Raw genomic sequence first — 14,604 nt, 5'->3', positions numbered from 1 at the left:
TCCGATTTGTAATATAATATTATTGGAGGTGTTGTGGTTTCTGTTCTAGGTTCAGGATTGTACCTGGTCCAGGTGTCATCTTCTGTGGCGTTTATTTCTTTGTTGCTATATCCATTGTTCACCAACACTTCAGTTAACTTTCAAACTCCCTACTGACGTTGCTCCATTCTGAGCAGTGGGTAAGGGCTCGACGAATATAAGTGTTTAGAACACTGGCTTTGTGTCTTTGGAAGCACTCACTCCTACTGTTTAGGCATAATCCTATGTTTGTAGGCTTAGTATATACGCTACTGCTTAGAGATGCTCCTGTTAAATTGTGTGTTTATTTGTCTACTTATACTGAATCCTTTTAAAGTGTGTCCTTATCTGTCATTTGCATCAAACTTCATCCCTCCCACTAACCTGTTTGGTAGTGAGTTCTGCTAATCGTGGATTGCTGTTACGTAGCTCATTTAGCTTCATAATAGTTGGATGGCTGAAATAAAAAGGCTTCAATTAAACAGAGCAGAAATTTATGAGAATGATGTTCAAAAATACCAAATAGTTATTATTTTATCTGTAGAAAACAATGTCTTACAGACAGGGTAAAAAAAAATGAATGTAATGAAACATCATTTACTTGGCAAAGAGCCAGAGGCTCCCTGGAGCTATCCAGGCTGATATGGATGTACTAGATTTTGGCATCAGTCAGTGTGAATGGAGTTCTACTGAATTACAATCTCTCAGCAAATGAACTTTTTTTCACCCTCATTGTTTGCTGTGATCGCCAACATGGTATTTAGAAAAAGTTGATCTGCTGCTGACCTCTTGCTAAATCTCTCCACTAAGTGACATTAGACACTGGATGAATCATAGATCAGCAGTGTTGTTGATCTAAATATAGCAGGTGCATCTGAGTGGGTCTGGATTAGTAGGAAAGCATCACGCACTAGCCCCAGTCACCATTCTGCAATATAAAAAAAATCCCCCATGCTTTCCACATCACTTTTTTATACCCAACATATGCCAAGTTCTGAAAGCGGCGTTTGGTCACATTTGTCCCAATCCCCACTACAGTTTTCAAAATATCCCAAACATCTCAATTTCGAGGCCTGAGCCATACTTTCGAGCCAAATTCTGGCTCTCTGCACGTATTCGCAGTTTGAAATTACGACTTTTTATACCCAACATATGCCAAGTACTGTAAGCGGCAGTGAGTCATATTTTGCACAAACTCCCCTGCAGCTTTCAAAATATCCGAAATATTCCAATTTCGAGGCCTGAGCCATATTTTGGAGCCAAATTCTGGCTCTCTGCACGTATTCGCAGTTTTAAATTACGACTTTTTTATACCCAACATATGCGAAGTACTGAAAGCGGCGTTTGGTGACATTTGACCCAAACCTCCCTGCAGTTTTCAAAATATCCTAAACATCCCAATTTCGAGGCCTGAGCCGTATTTTCGAGCCAAATTCTGGCTCTATGCACGTATTCGCAGATTGAAATTTCGACTTTTTTATACCCAACATATACCAAGTACTGAAAGCGGCGTTTGGTCACATTTGTCTCAATCCTTCTTGCAGTTTTCAAAATATCCCAAACATCCCAATTTCGAGGCCTGAGCCATATTTTGGAGCCAAATTCTAGCTCTCTGCACGTATTCGTAGTTTGAAATTGCGACTTTTTTATACCCAACATATGCAAAGTACTGAAAGCGGCGTTTGGTGACATTTGTCCCATACCCTCCTGCAGTTTTCAAAATATCCTAAACATCCCAATTTCGAGGCCTGAGCCGTATTTTGGAGCCAAATTCTGGCTCTATGCACGTATACGCAGTTTGAAATTACGACTTTTTATACCCAGCATATGCCAAGTCCTGATAGCGGCAGTGAGTCACATTTTGCACAAACTCCCCTGCAGTTTTGGAAACATCCCAAATATCCCAATTTCGAGGCCTGAGCTATATTTTGGAGCCAAATTCTGGCTCTCTGCACGTATTTTCAGTTTGAAATTACGACTTTTTTATACCCAACATATGCGAAGTACTGAAAGCGGCGTTTGGTGACATTTGTCCCAAACCCCACTGCAGTTTTCAAAATATCCTAAACATCCCAATTTAGAGGCCTGAGCCGTATTTTGGAGCCAAATTTTGGCTCTATGCACGTATACGCAGTTTGAAATAACGACTTTTTATTCCCAACATATGCCAAGTCCTGATAGCGGCAGTGAGTCACATTTTGGACAAACTCCCCTGCAGTTTTCGAAATATCCCAAACATCCCAATTTCGAGGCCTGAGCCATATTTTGGAGCCAAATACCAGCTCTTTGCACGTATTCGCACTTTGAAATTACGACTTTTTATACCCAAAATATGCCAAGTGTTGAAAGCGGCGTTTGGTTATATTTGTCCCAAACCTCCCAGCAGTTTTCAAAATATCCCAAACATCACAATATCGAGGCCTGAGCCATATTTTGGAGCCAAGTTCTAGCTCTTTGCACGTATTCGCAGTTTGATATTACGATTTTTATACCCAACATATGCCAAGTACTGAAAGCGGTGTTTGGTCACATTTGTCCCAAACCCCCCCCCCCCTGCAGTTTTCAAAATATCCCAAACATCCCAATTTCGAGGCCTTAGCCATATTTTGGAGCCAAATTCTGGCTCTATGCACGTATTCGCGGTTTGAAATTACGACTTTTTATACCCAACATATGCCAAGTCCTGAAAGTGGCAGTGAGTCACATTTCGCACAAGCTCCCCTGCAGTTTTCGAAATATCTCAAATATCCCAATTTAGAGGCCTGAGCAATATTTTGGCGCCAAATTTTGGCTCTCTGCACGTATTCAAAATTTGAAATTACGACTTTTTATACCCAACTTATGCCAAGTACTGAAAGTGGCATTTGGTCAAATTTGTCCCAAAACTCCCTGCAGTTTTCAAAATATCCCAAACATCCCAATTTCGAGGCCTGAGCCATATTTTGGAGCCAAATTCTGGCTCTCTGCACGTATTCGCAGTTTAAAATTACGACTTTTTATACCCAACATATGCTAAGTCCTGAAAGCGGGAGTTAGTCACATTTTGCACAAACTCTATTGCAGTTTTCGAAATATCCCAAACATCCCAATTTCGAGGCATGAGCCATATTTTGGAGCCAAATTTTGGCTCTCTGCACGTATTCGCAGTTTGAAATTATGACTTTTTATACCCAACATATGCTAAGTCCTGAAAGCGGGAGTTAGTCACATTTTGCACAAACTCCCTTGCAGTTTTCGAAATATCCCAAATATCCCAATTTCGAGGCCTGAGCCGTATTTTGGAGCCAAATTCTGGCTCTCTGCACGTATTCACAGTTTGAAATTACGATATTTTATACCCAACTTATGCCAAGTACTGAACGCGGCGTTTGGTCACATTTGTCCAAAACCCCCCCTGCAGTTTTCAAAATATCCCAAACATCCCAATTTCGAGGCCTTAGCCATATTTTGGAGCCAAATTCTTGCTCCATGCACGTATTCGTGGTTTGAAATTACGACATTTTATACCCAACATATGCTAAGTCCTGAAAGCGGGAGTTAGTCACATTTTGCACAAACTCCCTTGCAGTTTTCGAAATATCCCAAATATCCCAATTTCGAGGCATGAGCCATATTTTGGAGCCAAATTTTGGCTCTCTGCACGTATTCGCAGTTTGAAATAACGACTTTTTATACCCAACATATGCCAAATACTGAAAGCGGCAGTGAGTCACATTTTGCTCAAACTCCCCTGCAGTTTTCAAAATATCCCAAACATCCCACTTTCAAGGCCTGAGCTATATTTTGGAGCCAAATTCAAGCTCTCTGCACATATTCGCAGTTTGAAATTACTACTTTTTATACCCAACATATGCCAAGTTCTGTAAGCAGCGTTTGGTCATATTTGTCCCAAACCCCCCTGCAGTTTTCAAAATATCCCAAACTACCCAATTTCGAGGACTGAGCAATATTTTGGAGCCAAATTCTGGCTCTATGCATGTATTCGCAGTATGAAATTACGAATTTTTTATACCCAACATATGCCAAGTGTTGAAAGCGGCGTTTGGTTATATTTGTCCCATACCTCCCAGCAGTTTTCAAAATATCCCAAACATCACAATATCGAGGCCTGAGCCATATTTTGGAGCCAAGTTCTAGCTCTCTGCACGTATTCGCAGTTTGAAATTACAACTTTTTTATACCCAACATATGCCAAGTACTGAAAGCGGCAGTGAGTCAAATTTTGCACAAACTCCATTGCAGTTTTCGAAATATCCCAAATATCCCAATTTCGAGGCCTGAGCCATATTTTGGAGCCAAATTCTGGCTCTCTGCACGTATTCGCAGTTTGAAATTACGGCATTTTATACCCAACATATGCCAAGTCCTGAAAGTGGCAGTGAGTCACATTTCGCACAAGCTCCCCTGCAGTTTTCGAAATATCTCAAATATCCCAATTTAGAGGCCTGAGCAATATTTTGGAGCCAAATTTTGGCTCTCTGCGCGTATTCAAAGTTTGAAATTACGACTTTTTATACCCAACTTATGCCAAGTACTGAAAGTGGCATTTGGTCAAATTTGTCCCAAACCTCCCTGCAGTTTTCAAAATATCCCAAACATCCATATTTCGAGGCCTGAGCCATATTTTGGAGCCAAATTCTGGCTCTCTGCACGTATTCGAAGTTTGAAATTACGACTTTTTATACCCAACTTATGCCAAGTACTGAACGCGGCGTTTGGTCACATTTGTCCAAAACCCCCCCTGCAGTTTTCAAAATATCCCAAACATCCCAATTTTGAGGCCTGAGCTATATTTTCGAGCCAAATTCTGGCTCTCTGCGCGTATTTGAAGTTTGAAATTACGACTTTTTATACCAAACATATGCCAAGTACTGAAAGTGGCATTTGGAAACATTTGTCCAAAACCCCCCCCGCAGTTTTCAAAATATCCCAAACATCCAATTTCGAGGCCTGAGCCATATTTTGGAGCCAAATTCTGGCTCTCTGCACATATTCGCAGTTTGAAATTACAACTTTTTTATACCCAACATATACCAAGTACTGAAAGTGGCATTTGGAAACATTTGTCCAAAACCCCCCCCAGCAGTTTTCAAAATATCCCAAACATCCCAATTTCGAGGCCTGAGCCATATTTTGGAGCCAAATTCTGGCCCTATGCACGTATTCGCGGTTTGAAATTACGGCATTTTATACCCAACATATGCCAAGTCCTGAAAGCGGCAGTGAGTCACATTTTGCACAAACTCCCCCGCAGTTTTCGAAATATCCCAAATATCCCAATTTTGAGGCCTGAACTATATTTTGGAGCCAAATTCTGGCTCTCTGCACGTATTCGAAGTTTGAAATTACGACTTTTTATACCCAACATATGCAAGGTACTGAAAGTGGCATTTGGTCAAATTTGTCCCAAACCTCCCTGCAGTTTTCAAAATATCCCAAAAATCCCAATTTCGAGTCCTGAGCCATATTTTGGAGACAAATTCTGGCTCTCTGCACGTATTCGAAGTTTGAAATTACGACTTTTTATACCCAACATATTCCAAGTACTGAACGCGGCGTTTGGTCACATTTGTCCAAAACCCCCCCTGCAGTTTTCAAAATATTCCAAACATCCCAATTTCGAGGCCTGAGTCATATTTTGGAGCCAAATTCTGGCCCTATGCACGTATTCGCGGTTTGAAATTACGGCATTTTATACCCAACATATGCTAAGTACTGAAAGCGGCAGTGAGTCACATTTCGCACAAGCTCCCCTGCAGTTTTCGAAATATCTCAAATATCCTAATTTTGAGGCCTGAGCTATATTTTGGAGCCAAATTCTGGCTCTCTGCACGTATTCGCAGTTTGAAAATAAGATTTTTTTATACCCAACATATGCCAAGTACTGAAAGCGGCGTTTGGTTACATTTGTCCATAACCTCCCTGCAGTTTTCAAAATATCCCAAACATCACAATATCGAGGCCTGAGCCATGTTTTGGAGCTAAATTCTGGCTCTCTGAACGTATTCGCAGTTTGATATTACGATTTTTATACCCAAAATATGCCAAGTACTGAAAGCGGCAGTGAGTCACATTTCGCACAAACTCCCCTGCAGTTTTCGAAATATCCCAAATATCCCAATTTCGAGGCCTGAGCCATATTTTGGAGCCAAATTCTGGCTCTCTGCACGTATTCGAAGTTTGAAATTACGACTTTTTATACCCAACATATGCCAAGTACTGAAAGTGGCATTTGGTCAAATTTGTCCCAAACCTCCCTGCAGTTTTCAAAATATCCCAAAAATCCCAATTTCGAGTCCTGAGCCATATTTTGGAGCCAAATTCTGGCTCTCTGCACATATTCGCAGTTTGAAATTACCACTTTTTTATACCCAACATATGCCAAGTACTGAAAGCGGCAATTGGTCACATTTGTCTCAATCCACCCGGCATTTTTCAAAATATCCCAAACATCCCAATTTCGAGGCCTGAGCCATATTTTGGAGCCAAATTCTGGCTCTCTGCACGTATTCGCAGTTTGAAATTACGACTTTTTTATACCCAACATATGCCAAGTACAGATCGCGGCGTTTGGTCACATTTGTCCAAAACCCCCCCTGCAGTTTTCAAAATATCCCAAACATCCCAATTTTGAGGCCTGAGCCATATTTTGGAGCCAAATTCTGGCTCTCTGCACGTATTCGCAGTTTGAAATTACGACTTTTTTATACCCAACATATGCCAAGTACTGAACGCGGAGTTTGGTCACATTTGTCCCAAACCCCCCCTGCAGTTTTCAAAATATTCCAAACATCCCAATTTTGAGGCCTGAGCCGTATTTTGGAGCCTAATTCTGGCTCTCTGCATGTATTCGAAGTTTGAAATTACGACTTTTTTCCCCAACATATGCCAAGTCCTGAAAGCGGCAGTAAGTCACATTTTGCACAAACTCCCCTCCAGTTTTCAAAATATCCCAAACATCCCAATTTCGAGGCATGAGCTATATTTTGGAGCCAAATTTTGGCTCTCTGCACATATTCGCAGTTTGAAATTACGAATATCCCAATTTCGATGCCTGAGCCATATTTTGGAGCCAAATTCTGGCTCCCTGCACGTATTCGCAGTTTGAAATTACGACTTTTTTATACCCAACATATGCCAAGTACTGATTGCGGCGTTTGGTCACTATTGTCCAAAACCCCCCCTGCAGTTTTCAAAATATTCCAAACATCCCAATTTCGAGGCCTGACCCGTATTTTGGAGCCAAATTCTGGCTCTATGCACGTATTCGTGGTTTGAAATTACGACATTTTATACCCAACATATGCCAAGTCCTGAAAGCGGCAGTGATTCACATTTCGCACAAATTCCCCTGCAGTTTTCGAAATATCCCAAATATTCCAATTTTCAGGCCTGAGCTATATTTCGGAGCCAAGTTCTGGCTCTCTGCACGTATTCGCAGTTTGAAATTACGACTTTTTATACCCAACATATGCCAAGTTCTGAAAGCGGTGTTTGGTCATATTTGTCCCAAAGCCCACTGAGGTTTTCAAAATATCCCAAACATCCCAATTTCGAAGACTGAGCACTATTTTGGAGCCAAATTCTGGCTCTCTGCACGTATTCGCAGTTTGATATTACGACTTTTTATACCCAACATATGCCAAGAACTGAAAGCAGCAGTGAGTCACATTTTGCACAAACTCCCCTGCAGTTTTCAAAATATCCCAAATATCCCAATTTCGAGGCCTGAGCCGTGTTTTGGAGCCAAATTCTTGCTCTCTGCACGTATTCGCAGTTTGAAATTGCGACTTTTTTATACCCAACATATGCCAAGTACGGAAAGCGGCGTTTGGTCATATTTGTCCTAAACCTCCCTGCAGTTTACAAAATATCCCAAACATCTCAATATCGAGACCTGAGCCATATTTTGGAGCCAACGTTTGGCTCTCTGCACGAATTCACAGTTTGATATTACGACGTTTTATACCCAACATTTGCCAAGTACTGAAAGTGGCAGTGAGTCACATTATGCGCAAACTCCCCTGCAGTTTTCGAAATATCCCAAATATCCCAATTTTAAGGCCTGATACTTATTTTGGAGCCAAATTCTGGCTCTCTGCACGTATTCGCAGTTTGAAATTACGACTTTTTTATACCCAACATATACCAAGTACTGAAAGTGGCAGTGAGTCACATTATGCGCAAACTCCCCTGCAGTTTTCGAAATATCCCAAATATCCCAATTTTAAGGCCTGATACTTATTTTGGAGCCAAATTCTGGCTCTCTGCACGTATTCGCAGTTTGAAATTACGACTTTTTATACCCAACATATGCCAAGTCATGAAAGCGGCAGTGAATCACATTTCGCACAAACTCCCCTGCAGTTTTCGAAATATCCCAAATATCCCAATTTTAAGGCCTGATACTTATTTTGGAGCCAAATTCTGGCTCTCTGCACGTATTCGCAGTTTGAAATTACGACTTTTTTATACCCAACATATACCAAGTACTGAAAGCGGCGTTTGGTCAAATTTGTCCCAAACCCCCCCCCCCCCCCTGCAGTTTTCAAAATATCCAAAACATCCCAATTTCGAGGACTGAGCAATATTTTGGAGCCAAATTCTGGCTCTATGCACGTATTCGCAGTTTGAAATTTTGACTTTTTATACACAACATATGCCAAGTACTGAAAGCAGCAGTGAGTCACATTTTGCACAAACTCCCCTGCAGTTTTCAAAATATCCCAAACATCTCAATTTCGAGGCCTGAGCCATATTTTGGAGCCAAATTCTGGTTCTCTGCACGTATTCGCAGTTTGAAATTCCTCTTGGAGTTGGAGTTGGAGGGTTTTTGGATTTGGAATGAGGGAAGAGGCGGGCTGGATGAGGCAGTTTATGTCTTTGGAAATATTTGTAATCATTTTATTTAGAGATGAGTGTGAGCAGAAATGACACACTATAGTAGTAATTTATAGTGAAGATAATATTGTATTTCCAAATGAGAAAAAATTATGCGAGGCGAAAACTGGCATAATACATGCCAGATAAAAGTAGGTTGGCAACAACTCCTCAATAAAAGATTTGGTTGTGGAGGAGATTCCCGCCCGAAGGTCGGCCATCTTGGCGCACAGATTGAACGCCCCTGGCTGGACTTTCTTTCCACACCTCGCCTGGGGCTTGTCATGTTCACAGAAAATGGTACCATCCGTTTTCTATGTGCGGCGGCTGGGACGCCAGAGAGGGGAGGTAAACAAGAGAGCGTACAGGACGCCCGCCAAGCTTGGTAGCTACTAGTCATGTAATCATATTAAGTATTAAAGTCAGTAACCAAGTCATGACTTTACATCAACCCTACAACCAAGACTTCCTCAGTAACACACAAACACCACATTGGCGACGAGGATGAACTGTGAACGCAGGTATTATTGTGACTCGTCGTCTGCACATGATCCAGTAATTGGTTCCGCAAATCCACAACCCAGTTACCAAACCAGTATTTACCCAGGTATTTCCTAAATCTAAACTTATCTTCATTTAAAGCCTTATCAATAACTCCCTTGTTATGCCCATTCATCCACTTGTACACTTCAATCATGTCACGTTAAGGTTTTTCCAACATCTCTTCATATGGAAGCTTTCTAATTTGCGGGATTAACTTTGTCATCCTAACTGACGTGTTCTAGTGAATTATGTCCATTCTTTAGCATGGCGACCAAAACTGAACGGCATAATGTAAATGGGGCCTAAAAACAATACGTTAATAAACCCAGCCGACTTATTGCTAACTCTTCTATAAATAAATCTATGGGAAAGAAAAGCTCTCAGCCTGCTAACAAGAGTGTACAAATCCACAAGGGCCGGGACGAGGATTCGAACCTGCGTCCGAGAGCATCCCAGACGCTGCCGTAATCGACTGAGCTACGACATGGTCAAAAGGAGTTGAAACCGAAGATCTACTGAACATATTGGATCCTGCAGCCTCTCCGAGGCACAAACCAGTGTTAGTGTAACAAGAATGTGAAGTTGACTACGTCCATCTAGTTCCACCCGCTCCTCCCCAGAACTAGTTGTTAAATAAGCACTTTACCTTGACTCCTCTGATCCAACACTTGTCCACACGTGCCACACTCCTGAAAAAATATTTTTTACATATATTAAGGGCAAGTATAAGTAATTATTAAAATAAGGCACCAAACCGGGAAGGCTATGTAGCACCAGGGTAAGTATAAACAGTTTATTTCAAATACAATCGAGTAGGAAAATACAATTATGAATTTCAAGAACACTGGAACCAATCACTGGAAAAGGTGAAATTGCAATGGAGATTAATTACAGTTTGTATCAACAATAGCGAGTAGGCAAGACTGATAAGACTGCAATAGCCTAACGGAATACATTTTTGTCTCTGACTCATGAGGCTATGGTTAAGCATCAATGTTCATTTAAAGTTACATAGAAACACATTATCTTATTACGGTCTTCCACTAAAACAAACCTTTAGCTAACCTTAGATAAACGTACTGTGTATTATTAATTTATTTAGCTGTTTATTGGCCTAAATTATATAAATAACATGCTTAAAACCTCTTAAGTACAGTATATGGTCTCTGAGCACCAAACCAACGTTAGAAGCCTAGTGATTACATTGTCAAAAATTACCATTTACAGGTGAAACCATTTCATATCGCAGAGTAAACAAGATGGAAACAATTATCTTCCACATTTATTTGCACAATTGCCATCCTGATATGACCACTCCATCGCCCCAGTCGTTAACACACTAAGTGCAGGCGATGAGTCACAATAACGTGGCTGAAGTAGTTTGACCAGACCACACACTAGCAGGTGAAGGGATGACGACGTTTCGGTCCGTCCTGGACCATTCTCAAGTCGACTTGAGAATGGTCCAGGATCGAAATGTCGTCGTCAACACACTAAACAATCTAGGGTGGCTTGTTGCTAAACATTACAAGTCACCTTTACCTTAGCTACAAGACACGTTGTGCATATTATCAAACTACCTTTAATGTCATAATGCAGCAGTTTGCGCGCTCAAAATACAGATAGACAAACTCCTCAGGAACCGTAGGGGAACCTTTGACAAGCCGCCGGCTTCCTGTTGCCGTAGAGGGCACTATGGAGAAATGGTGGCCCTCTGGTAAATTTAAGTCAATATTACCTAGGAGTTATGATGTACCAGCCATTGAACATCTGGGACTCACAGTTAATATGAAAACAATCCTTAAGAATAGTTAAACGAATCTTTGACTGAAACGAACAACAATGAATATTGAACTGTACGAGTCTCTGTTGTGGTCCCATCTGGCCTACTGTCCTAATATGGAAACTTCACTTCAAAAAGATATCAATGATTTTCCGCTTTGGAGAAAGTTCAAGACAGCAACAACAATCATGCCAGAACTTGTTCAACTGTCACTACCACGAATCTTTGAAGGACTAACACTATAAATGTTTAAATTGTTATAGATTTTGATAGATTAGCCTATAAATTTTGCTAGAAATTACCTTCTTAATATTATCTGTTAGATTAAGGCCCTGCCCGAAGCGCTATGCGTACTAGTGGCTTTACAAGAATGTAAACACATCATGCCATGTACTCTCAGAAACCCAATGTAACTTCTTATAGATATATAAATAAATGAATAACAGCCGAGGCCTTTGTAATACTATTTTAATGCATTGCTTTATACTTTGTAAAGTCTTTTAGAGAAGTGCTTTGTATTTATAACCTCCAACTTTGTCAGTATTACAAATTAAAAAAAAAAATTATAATACTGACCAAATTGGAGGCTATTAATACAGACCACTTCTCTAAAATGTCATATTTGACACAGACAGGCTGGACAACAGCTTCAAGCTCAACAAGCCACAATGTAACACAGAAAATAGATGTGTTGTTTCCCCCATAGGGGGGATTAACCCATGAACCCGCTTAACCACTCAAGTCGTAAATGCAGAGTCATTCCTCTTGTTCACAATATACACAAGACAAATCCTCAATAAAATAAGGGTGGAGGGAGTAGGAAGGCTGACCTTTGACAAGGTGCCGCCATCCTGTCCCCGTCGAGGCCACTGTAGATGGTGGCCCTTAGGTCAATTCATCATAGGAGCCCTTCTCCTTCCATCATCCTGAATCATGCTCATCGTACTAACCTGCACCCCCTCAATCCCCCCCCCCCCCACCATCGTCACACAATCTGTGGCCAAAATTTCTCGTTTCATTCAGATTTTCATCAAAATATGTCGAAGATTTCTCTTTGGGTTGTTTTAAGGGGCCTGACAGCCGAGTGGACAGCGCTTCGGATTCGTAATCCTGAGGTTCCGGGTTCGATCCCCGGTGTAGACTGAAACAAATGGGCACTTTCTTTCACCCAGATGACCCTGTTTACCTATCAGTAAATAAGTACCTGGGAGTTAGACAGCTGCTATGGGCTGCTTCCTGGGGATGTGTAAGAAAAAGAAGGCCTGGTCGAGGACCGGGCCGCGGGGACGCTAAGCCCCGAAATCATCTCAAGATAACCTTAAGATTGCTGGCTAACTACTGGCATGGCTATTAAGGCCACCACAAGCGCCCTAATGACTTAACTAGCGGGTACACCTATGGCTGCCACCTGACAATCTCCTCTATATTTTGTCTAAATACATAAAATATACAAAATAATAACGAATAACAACATGAAGTACACACCCCGAACAATTCTTTCTTTATTATGATTGATTAATGATATCTGTAACACATTTATTTTTTGCTCACTGGTAATCAACGTGACACTTGCCAGGCGGCGGCTGGTCGACAAATGAGCCACACGTTAAGAAGCGGGACTCCCAGACGCGCCACTCACCCTTACTTCACTATAATATCTAAACTGTCAACCTCTAATACAGTTAAGCATCTGACCACCAGAGGCGCTAATGCTCCCCTGTTATTACGCCATCCATATAATAATTGCTCTCATTATTCATTGTTGCAACGTTTAAATACATTCAACACACTGTAGTGACAGTGTCAGATGCAGGCGATGAGTCACAATAACGTGGCTGAAGTATGTTGACCAGACCACACACTAGAAGTTGAAGGGACGACGACGTTTCGGTCCGTCCTGGACCATTCTCAAGTCGATTGTGAAGAGGAGGTAGAGACAGGCAATAAATAGGCAAGAGAGAGCTGAGGAGGAAAGTAAGGTGTAGGGGATAGTAGTAATAATGAGAACAGCAGAAGGCCTATTGGCCCATACGAGGCAGCTCCTATTATAACCACCGAAAGAGAAGGAGATAGTAAGAATAAGAAGAGGATAGCAAAGGAGCGTAGGAGAAGACAATGAACAGAAAAAGGTGAGAAGAGAGAAAGAAAAGGAAAGAGAAAGAAAGATAAATGGAAGGGGTAAGCTTATGTTAAGTCACGTTTGTTAGAAAGTTTAGAGCATTTGAGTATATACTGTGAAAGGGAAGAGTACACAGCAACAAAGCCAGGACTCAAGTTCATGTTGGGTACATTGTGTATCAGAGCCGATTCTACAAGACAGCGTCTGTGTAGAGGCAGGAAAGATTATTTTGTAGGAAGACCAATCAATGGGATGATTAGAATCCCTCACATGGCAGAAGAGAGCATTGTTAGTGTCTGCAGACTTAACGCTTCTCTTGTGTTCTTTAAGTCTGTCATTCAGTGTGCGGCCAGTTTGCGTAAATGAAATTTTTTTCACCCTCATTGTTTGCCGTGATCGCCAACATGGTATTTAGAAAAAGTTGATCTGCTGCTGACCTCTTGCTAAATCTCTCCACTAAGTGACATTAGACACTGGATGAATCATAGATCAGCAGTGTTGTTGATCTAAATATAGCAGGTGCATCTGAGTGGGTCTGGATTAGTAGGAAAGCATCACGCACTAGCCCCTATCAGTCACCATTCTGCAATATAAACAAAAATCCCCCATGCTTTCCACATCACTTGTAATACAGGAAATATGGAGTGGATTAACAGGAATGAGAGAGGACCAAGTCAGAGAGAGAGAGCTGAGGGTCAAGGAAGTCTATGTTCCCTCTCTATTACAGGCCAAAACAAAAATTCATACCTTGGATTAATTTCCAACTGTGGCTGCAAAAGTTAGTATCTGGTGTCTTCGGGTACTGTGTAAATTGAGTGTGTACGAAGTGTCTTGCTGCACCCATCTCTTCCACAGTGATGACACATGGATGCGACTCCAGACGAGAAGTAGTCTTCACTCCCCAACATCGTCCAGCCAACACAGTTTTTAGCCAGTCCATCAATTCAGTTGCTTGGGAACGACGAAGACTACTCTCAGCTGACACTGTAAAAAAAATGGACACAATTTATATGTTATATGCAATAAAAACCCAGAGTTGAATGTAATGAAACGCCATTTTTCTGGGTGAGACCTGGAGGCTCCCCGGAGCTTACTAGGCTGATATGCTAATGTCAGCCTTTGGCATCAGTCATGTGTATGGAGCTCATTCCTCGTTTGTGGTTGTCCTAATCCCGGGTACAGGCCCAGAAAGGGCCCAGGTACAGGCCCAGAAGGGGCCCGGGTATAGACCCAGAAGGGGCCCGGGTACAGGCCCAGAAGG

At 41.6% G+C, this 14,604-nt stretch overlaps 1 protein-coding gene across 1 annotated transcript; it reads right to left on the bottom strand.

The window, feature by feature from the left end:
- Positions 1-325: 325 nt before the first annotated feature.
- Positions 326-14,321, bottom strand: LOC123752358 (heat shock protein 75 kDa, mitochondrial-like). The gene is made up of 3 exons (XM_069320324.1): positions 14,091-14,321; positions 10,088-10,130; positions 326-475 (listed from the first exon to the last, which is right to left on the bottom strand). The coding sequence occupies exons 1-3, from the start codon at positions 14,281-14,283 to the stop codon at positions 379-381; spliced, it is 333 nt and encodes a 110-aa protein (XP_069176425.1). The 5' UTR covers positions 14,284-14,321; the 3' UTR covers positions 326-378.
- Between the last annotated feature and the right edge of the window lie 283 nt (positions 14,322-14,604).

This window comes from Procambarus clarkii, unplaced genomic scaffold (assembly GCF_040958095.1).
Source record: "Procambarus clarkii isolate CNS0578487 unplaced genomic scaffold, FALCON_Pclarkii_2.0 HiC_scaffold_116, whole genome shotgun sequence".
Lineage (NCBI taxonomy): Eukaryota > Metazoa > Arthropoda > Malacostraca > Decapoda > Cambaridae > Procambarus > Procambarus clarkii.
The sequence above is the reverse complement of the archived record's forward strand: the minus strand, read 5'-3'. Positions and strand labels throughout refer to the sequence as shown.

Bases quoted from the DNA above. Each gene is read 5' to 3' on its own strand.
- LOC123752358 (XM_069320324.1), bottom strand. From the start codon at position 14,283: ATGGACTGGCTAAAAACTGTGTTGGCTGGACGATGTTGGGGAGTGAAG. The intron at 10,131-14,090 runs GTATGAATTTTT...ATATTTTTTCAG, and splicing joins CAGTTGGAAATTAATCCAAG to GAGTGTGGCACGTGTGGACA. The intron at 476-10,087 runs GTAAAGTGCTTA...TTTTTATTTCAG, and splicing joins GTTGGATCAGAGGAGTCAAG to CCATCCAACTATTATGAAGC.